The sequence below is a fragment of the Echinops telfairi genome, unplaced genomic scaffold (genome assembly GCF_000313985.2).
Source record: "Echinops telfairi isolate 266 unplaced genomic scaffold, ASM31398v2 ScPeMD7_5592;HRSCAF=6446, whole genome shotgun sequence".
NCBI classification, from domain to species: Eukaryota; Metazoa; Chordata; class Mammalia; order Afrosoricida; family Tenrecidae; genus Echinops; species Echinops telfairi.
Window position 1 is genome coordinate 8062163 of NW_022109491.1, and position 9072 is coordinate 8071234.

Genomic DNA, 9072 nt, shown 5'->3' on the forward strand with positions numbered 1-9072 from the left:
TATATCTCTTTTAAAAACAGCTTTGTTCTGTGTTCTTGTAAAGTGCCTTCGAGTTGATTTTAACTCAGTTGACCTCATGTGACAAAGTGGATCTCCTCCATAGTGTTTTCTAGGCTGTGACCCTTATAGGAGCAGATAGCCAGGTCTTCCCCTCCTTCCCCAGAGCCATTGGTGGACTCAAGCTGTTGACTTTTCAGTTAAACGAGCATTTAACTATTGTACCTTGAGGGCTCCTCAAAAGAGCTCTAAGTGTAGAGAAGAATTACACAGAAAGTTCCTTGTAAGGTCTTTTGCATTCAGCCTTTAGAAGCATCTTGCCTTAGTGATATATTGGTTACAATTAATGAACCAATATTAATACAGTATTAGAAACCATCTTTTACCTAAGGTTCACCGTGTTACAGTTTTATGGGACTTGGCAAATGCTTAAAATCACATGTCCACATTGAGTTTCATTTTCCCAGTTTCCTCACTATTCAAAAACATCTTGGTTTAACGGGGGTGGGTGGGAGGGGCGCTGCCTTCCTCTTTGCCATTTGAACTGCATTCACTGTTGCTATATAAAATTCAAGTGCTATTTCCCTTGATAGATTTTTCCTGCTTGGTGTCTCTCTTGCCTGTGACAGAAATGTTTAGTAGCAGACCCAAAGATCCTAGAAATCAAGAGAGTATTCCCAATAAAAAGTAATTATTAGTGCTATTAGTAATAAGTAACATTTACTGAGAGACTTCTGTATGTCAGGTTTATAAACATCTAGTTTTCATAACAGCCCAGAAACTGAGCCTCGGTGTCATTGTATACCTCGACCTAGGTTATTCAATGATCAAGTGAACAACCAGAATCTGAACCAGGTGTGTTTAACTTTGAAACTCCTCTGTTGACTACTATTTGATATTGGCAAGAGACCAAAAGCAATGAGCTCATCTCTCTGACCCTCTGAAACTTAAGTCCCAGCTTTTCAGAATTAAATAAGAGACTACTGTATTATTCATTCTCTAGCCTGTGTTAGTCACTCAACAGACACCTATTCCTTTTCTCCTTTTGTACCCTTTGAAAAATGGTATTTTCACTCTATATACATACATATATAAACAATAACTTATTTATTATTACTCCATCTTCCATTATTCACACTAGACAGAAACCTTTTTTTCTGTCCAAAACCTGAGCAATTGTGTGTGTGTGTGTGTGTGTGTGTGTGTGTGTTAATGAGAGCATGCCCATTATTGTCTTATTGGGTTTTTCTCCTCCCTCTAATTTTGTATTTGTTTACCTACTATTCATGTTGTATTTAGGGCCTATGGATGGAGAATTACCACCAAGAGCTAGAAACCAGGCCAATAACCTCGCAGCCAATGCTCTCAGAGGAGGAGCCAACCAGCCTGGAAGGCGTCCTAGGGCCAACAACAATCCTGTTGCTTGCCGGCAAAGGGAGGAGAGATTTGGGGCCATGGGCAGGAACCCACATCAGGACAGGAGGTACCATGAGGGCCACGCCAGTGATGAAGCAAGAGGCCATAGACATGGTCAGGAGAATGATACCAGGCGGAGAAATGGCAACCAAGAGGGAAGGAGCCATAGACCACCGCGGCCCAATGAAAACTTCCAGAATTGGTGGGGCCCCTACCAGAAGCCTGCAGAACAGCCACAGCCAGGAAAGAGGCTGGGCTACAAATTCCTGGAAAGTCTCCTGCAGAAAGATCCCTCTGAAGTGGTCATCACACTTGCCACCAGTTTAGGTCTGGAGGAACTCCTGTCTCATTCTTACATGAAACCCAACTTCCTTGAGCTCATCTGCCAGGTTCTCCGGAAGGCTTGCAGCTCTAAAATGGACCGGCAGAGCATTCTCCATGTGCTGGGCATATTGAAGAACTCCGAATTCCTCAGAGTTTGCCTGCCTGCATACGTGGTAGGGATGCTCACCGAACCTATTCCAGATGTACGAAACCAATATCCAGAACACATAAGCAACATCCTCTCCCTCCTTCAGGACCTTGTAAGTGTCTTCCCTGCCAGCTCTGTGCAGGAAACTTCCATGCTTATTTCCCTCCTGCCAGCTTCTCTTAATGCTTTGAGAGCCTCTGGTGTTAACATAGAAGAGGAGACGGAAAAGAACCTGGAGAAGGTTCAGACCATCATTGAACATCTGCAGGAAAAGAGGCGAGAGGGCACTTTAAAAGTGGACACCTTTACTCTGGTGCAACCTGAGGCCGAAGACCAAGTGGAGAGCTACCGAACCATGCCCATTTACCCCACCTACAATGAAGTGCACATGGATGAGAGGCCCTTCCTCCGTCCCAATATCATCTCTGGAAAATATGATAGCACTGCTATCTATCTGGATACTCATTTCCGACTTCTTCGAGAAGATTTTGTCAGGCCTCTACGGGAAGGGATTTTGGAACTTCTTCAGAGCTTTGAAGACCAGGGCCTGAGGAAAAGAAAGTTTGATGACATCCGAATCTACTTTGACACCAGGATTATCACCCCCATGTGTTCATCATCAGGAATTGTCTACAAAGTGAAGTTTGACACAAAACCACTGAAATTTGTTCGCTGGCAGAATTCTAAGCGATTGCTTTATGGGTCCTTAGTGTGCATGTCCAAGGACAACTTTGAGACATTTCTTTTTGCCACCGTGTCTAACCGGGAGCAGGAAGATCTCTGCCAAGGGATTGTCCAGCTCAGCTTCAACGAGCAGAGCCAACAGTTGCTAGCAGAGGTCAAGCCTTCTGACTCTTTCCTCATGGTAGAGACAACTGCCTACTTTGAGGCCTACAGGCATGTCCTAGAAGGGCTCCAGGAGGTCCAGGAGGAAGATGTCCCCTTCCAGAGAAACATCATAGAGTGTGACTCTCATGTGAAGGAGCCAAGGTACTTGCTAATGGGAGGCAAATACGATTTCACCCCCTTAATAGAGAATCCCTCAGCCACTGGGAAACCTCTGGGGAACACTGAGGGCTTGAGACATCCCAAAGTTAATGTCTTAGATCCCAGCCAGTGGCCCTCAAAAGAAATGCTGAAGCTGGATACCTCCCAGATGGAAGCCTTGCAGTTTGCACTCACAAGGGAACTGGCTATTATTCAAGGACCTCCTGGAACAGGTAAGATAATTTTTTCAGAGCACTTGAGATATGCTTATGAGATGGACAAGGGAGGTTTGGCTCCAACTTCCTAGGATGTAGTGTAGGATGTTGGAACACTCTTGCTGAGATGGGCATCAAACGACTTGTTTATAAAGTAGCCACTCATGTTCCCTCCCCCCACCCCACTAATGAACAATATAAAATAAAATAGCCACTTTAAAGTGATAATAATAGGTGAGAATTATAAAGTTAGATAAGATTGCTAGAGACCAAATTTTAGATGCATTCTCTATGCTTCATGATGAGTATGTTCATTGACTTAATTCTATATTGTTTTAACTTGAATTACTTAATATGTATAATAGCACTATCTGCAAATGACTTTTATTTATGTTTAATCAGTATATCCTTATAATGACCCTATGCATTAGAAATAGAAACAATTATTAGACTCATGTTACAGATGAAAAACTAAAGCCAAAAGGTGTCATATAATTTATTGAAGCGCACAGATGGTGACAGATGTAGGACTTGAACATAGGATGTCTGGCTCTAGAGTCATGACTCCTACCCTACCACATGGTACTTGCTTCTCTTGGAAAGAATTCCTCTCTACCTCTCCACCCCCTACATTGTCACTTCTAATCCCCTACTCTGGGGCAGTAACCTCTATTAGCAGTTTGGTGAATGTCTTTTCAGATGTTCCTCAAGACTGACACTGATCTATGTATTGTCTGTACGTGTCCTTATTTTCATGCGTATACATACACTTTCTCTTCTTTTTTTAAATAGCAAAAATGGTATAGTGGTCTATAGTTTTTTTTAATAATACAATATAAATTATGGATATTTTGACATAACATTTATAAATGTACACATTCTATTTACTATATCTGCATATAATATTCCAACATATGAATATACCGATTTTATTTTCTTTTTAAATTAAATACTTTCATTGGGGGCTCTTACGTCTCTTCTCACAATCCACACAATATTTTTGGTGTTACCCACATAGCAATGCTTATGAGGCTGGTGGCGGGACCAGGCAGCATTTACATATTGCAATACATACTGCAATACATATCTTTGTAGATGTGTACATATCTTTTTTGGGGGGGATGTATATATATCTTTGGATATTCTGCTCATTATTATTTCTGTGACTTTTTCCCCTAGATAAGAGAATTTGTGTTAACAGTTCTAATAAAACCTCTTGCCATTGAGTTGATTCAACTTATTCTAACCATGTGGGACTTTACAGTTAGTATGAGTTGGAATCATAAGGTTTATAAAGCTATAAGTTTTGAGGGGTGTCTTCCTCTTGTGTACCTTTGTGAGGGCCAGAAGGATAAGAACCTTCTTTGTTTTGCTCACCACTGTGACTAGCACCTAGCGCAGGGCCTGGCACCTCATAGACACCTAAGAAATCATATTGAAGGGAGAAAAAAAGGAAGAAAGAAATGGTTACTTAGCATGCTACATAAAAATCTGATTTTTTTTTCCACATTGCTCCCTCACTCAACTTTGAAGTTTTTTGAGGAGAGTCGTTATCTTACTCCGCTTGAAACAATTTAGGAACTTAGCAGTTTGTAAACCAAAAACCCACTGTCATCAAGTTGATTCTGATTTATAGTGACCCTATAGGATAGAATAGAATGGCCCTTTTGAATTTCTGAGACTTGTAAATCTTTATAGGAACAGACAGCCTATACTTTTTCCCATGGAGTAGCTATGGGTTTGAACTGCTGACCTTATGGCTAGCAACTCAATGCCTAACCCACAACATCACCAGGGCTCCTTTAGTGGTTTATAAATTTAATTAAATAATGGCAATTATTAATGAACCTAGAACACACCAACATGAAAGACAAGTCTTCCATGGTATCTAAAAATACTTGTAAGGAATTTTGCACATGAGATTGAAATCAAACTATCTCTAGCAATGGGGAGCAGGTGAAAAAGAAACCTTAGCTATGAAAAATGGGAAAGATAAGGGAATTCTTTTGATGGACTGATAGAGAACTGTTTCCAAACTACATGGGGGCTGCATCTACCCTCCTCCAGCTCCCAAAGCTGATTGCCACATAGCAGAGGTCAGACATGCTCTACCCTCCCTCCATTCTATTTTACCCCATCCTTCCTGTGGTAACCACACAGAACTCAGTGTTCATGATGATGGAATTTATTAGAGAAGTTAACAGGTTGCAATTCAGGTGAGACAGGCTTAGGACACAGTTTAGTCAGAACAGTTTCTTTGCCCTGCCTGTAGGCAAATCTTTTCCTGGACCATAGCCTCCTGGGCTGGCCTCTGCCCTGATTGGCAATGTTTCAAAAGCTCTTTTAGGGCTGCTAATAAATGCCCAAAGGGCATCCCACTCTGCTGTAAGCCTCAACTCAAAGGCACTCTGGGTAGCAACCCCAGCTGCTCCAAATAAGTGCCCAGAGGCACCCTGCTCCACAAGCCAGCTTCCTGCCTCAAAGCACTCAGCTTTATTTGCTCTGTGGGCTAGGATAAGTCCACCACTCTGTCATGCTTTGGTTCCTGATTCTGCTGCTGCTGCTCCCCTGCCATTCCTCTAGTGTCAAAGCTGTCTCCTGGACCAAGGAGGTTCAGTGCATAGGGATCTCAGGGTCACAAAGATATACTCCACTTCTGGCTCTTTAGCTGATGGTGAGATTTACAAAATGGCTCATTTCATACTCAGTAGGATGGCAATAAATTACCTCAACAGCTGAATCAATCCAATATCAGTATCTTCCCCTAACTTCTTAGCAGAATTCATCAGGAAAATGAAGGCTATTTGGTGAGTGTCACCAAGGGTATATGGCTAGGAGAGCCACATAAAGAATTCACTGCATTGCGTACATTAATTGAAAAGAGAGATGTTGAACAGTGGAAATAGCCTGCTACTATTAGTATTATAAAACAAGAAAAGGAGAGGCTTAAAGAAGAATACATATTCATATTTGCATGTGTGTGCTTAAATGACTCTCTGGAAAGTTACATAAGAGTATTCCTCCCAGAGAGAGGAGCTGGGTGACAAGGGCATAGAAATGTACTTTTCAGATCATCCATTTGTGCTTCTAGGATTTGAAATAATCTGAATATTACTTCAAAAAAAATTATTTTAGTAGTTATAAGTAATTACTGCTTTTAAAATGTCTGCATTTTTTTTTAACTGATTCTTTTTGTTTTTCCTAGGCAAAACCTATGTGGGTCTCAAAATTGTACAGGCCCTTCTAACTAACGAACCTGTTTGGCAACTTAACTTCCAGAAATTCCCCATCTTGGTTGTGTGTTACACTAATCATGCTTTGGATCAGTTTCTAGAAGGTAACGTCTAGGCAAAATTATTCTCAATATGTGTAGTATTAAATTAAAATGGCACGGAGGTGGGGGGCCAGGCCCCACCGCTAATCGCAGGTTCAGTAATACTACTTCTGGGTTCAGTAATGCACAATTGTACGGTTGAGATATATAAGTATTATATTAAAGTCATCGAGAGCATGAGAGATATTACAATAATACAGTCAGACACATTATATGGTAGCATTGCTCACCTCAGCCCAGCTTGGTGGTCCACATGGAGAAAGGGGGAAGGGAAGGAGGGCAAGGGAACAAGGGAGAGAGGAGAGGGGGAAGGGAGAGGGGTCAGAGAGAGTCAGAGATAGAGAGGTCAGAGAGCTCTCTCTTGCTGACCCACGCCTATAGATCTTTTGGGGCCATGCCAGCCCACTAATTACAGGTAGAGACATACCTCACAGGAAGGGGTTACACTCACTATAGGTAACACAGTAATGAGAGGGTGGTCTCTGGGTCTCCATAGGAACCATTATCAGTAGGGTGAAAACTCCACCTACAGGAGCCTGTCCATTGTCCCCAGAGGCAGGGAGCAGGCCCACCCCTGTGGTGGGATGAGACAGCAGTCTGGCAACTGATTGCCCTCAGTGGGGGGAATGCCTACGCATTTGACCTCCCCCCACAAATATGTTTACAGCTGAACTTGAAACAGTACTATCAGCACCTTCGGTCACTTTCTGTTCCTCGTTGAATGTAGCCCACAGTCCTTATGTCGACCTTCAAGCCTGTTTGTACTCTTCCCGGGGTAATTCTCATCTTCATCTCCTACCATATCCCATTCTCCCTACCTCTAACCATGTTGATCATCTTTATCTCCTTCCTTGAGTTTCTCCACCTTTTCTCTTGGCCCCTGCTGGAAGACTTCCCCTCCACGTGCCCCCTATCCTTCTCCTTTCATCTTGAGCGAGCCTAGCTGGTTCTTCAGGTGGATTTTTACTACTGCCCCTGATAAGATTAAGTCTCGTGGCAGTTTTTTTTCTCCTCTAATACAGACAAAGCATATATGTAATTAATTTTAATTATATAATCTATTTTATGTGTGTCTATCCTAACCTAAACAGGGCTGATCCTGTTTCTTGCTGTACTCATAAATCTTAACACGTGTATTAGACGTCTACTCAACAAATATTGATTACACCAATGAATAAGTATATCCACGCTTCACTTTATGACATGACTGGGTTCAAAGAGCAGATAATTATGTAAAATCAGCTTTCTTCAAGACTGAGAAGCTATATTAGTGTTCTCTCCCACCACCCCCAATACTCACCACTCAATGGGGGGTCCCCAATGAGTCTTAAGACATGGGTGGCATAGTGGGCAACCCTTCCCTACCACACCTCCAAGACCAGAGCCAGAGGGGGTTGTGGTGACCGGGTGCTGCTTCCTGCCAACACCTAGTGGCAACTCATCTTCTGCCCTCTCTGGCCCCATATCCCTATGTAGTCCCCTTCCTGCCTCTCCCAGATGACCTCCCCAGGACCTTTAGACCCTCCCCCTGACTGCACATACCCTCTGTGACCAGATCATAATGTTGCAGTCCAACAGGAGAGGGTATCCTGTGTATTTACAATACCATCTACACTTAGCCACGGTCAGGATAAATTGTTTAACAACTATTTTTTTCTACCAGCCTGGTCTTTCCAAAAGGGAGTGATATTGCCCCCTGGGAGGCTCAGGGGAGGCTGCAAAAGCAGATACAAAGGGATCCGAGTAATGTTCTCCCCCCACCCCACCCCAAAGGGACCAATAGGCCAAATAGTTTATGCTAAACTAAGACGTGAGAACAAATCCAGAACTGAGTCTCTTTTGACTCTGTAACACTTAGCAGTTAGCACATGCTTGGCAGATAAGAAGCAATCAGTAAATATTTATAGGATAAACGCTGATAGTTCATTTTTACTGGATGTTTTATTTGTGCCAAACCCTAAAGCTAGGAGCTTAAAGATATTCGCTCATCCGTGCTATAACTCTATAAGGAATATCTGTTTAAAACCAATTCAATTGTCACTGAGTCACTTCCAACTTGGAGCGAGACCCGGTGTGTTCCAGCTACCGACCTCTCAGTTGACAGAGAAGTCCTTAAAACTGAGGTGCAATGAAGTCACTTGTCCAGGCTTCAGAGCAAGAAGTGTGTCACCAAGATTTCAAACCCCACCTATGTGGTTGTAAGCCTGTGTTTTTAAGCACAACACCCATCGCTCTGTATATAGGGTCCTGTCTGCTCTGGGTCTTCTTGCTTGTGATTGAGGCAAATTTCTTAAACATACCAGTCTATTCACAGGGCAATGTGAACAGAGATCTAAAACTGAGACAAGACCCTAAACACAAACAGCCCCCATCTGAGAGAATTCAACATAACTCCTTTTAACTCTGCTATGTTCCCCTTGCTCTACAGGCATCTACAAGTGTCAGAAGACCAGCATCGTGCGGGTGGGGGGAAGGAGCAACAGTGAAATCCTGAAGCAGTTCACCTTGAGGGAGCTGAGGAACAAGCGGGAATTCCGCCGGAACCTCCCTATGCACCTCCGAAGAGCCTACATGAGTGTAAGTCCCAGCTTTGAACAGGGAGGAAATAGGAGAGCAGTAGCTATCTGGATAGGCGGTCCAGGGTACATAGG

At 42.9% G+C, this 9072-nt stretch overlaps 1 protein-coding gene across 1 annotated transcript in view; it reads left to right on the plus strand.

The window, feature by feature from the left end:
- ZNFX1 (zinc finger NFX1-type containing 1) overlaps positions 1 to 9072 on the plus strand; it is a 25851-nt gene that overhangs the window by 2847 nt on the left and 13932 nt on the right. The window contains exons 3-5 of the mRNA XM_004698315.3: positions 1297 to 3105; positions 6293 to 6424; positions 8850 to 8998. Coding sequence (XP_004698372.1) covers positions 1297 to 3105; positions 6293 to 6424; positions 8850 to 8998 — 2090 coding nt within the window. The remainder of the gene's footprint in view (positions 1 to 1296; positions 3106 to 6292; positions 6425 to 8849; positions 8999 to 9072) is intronic.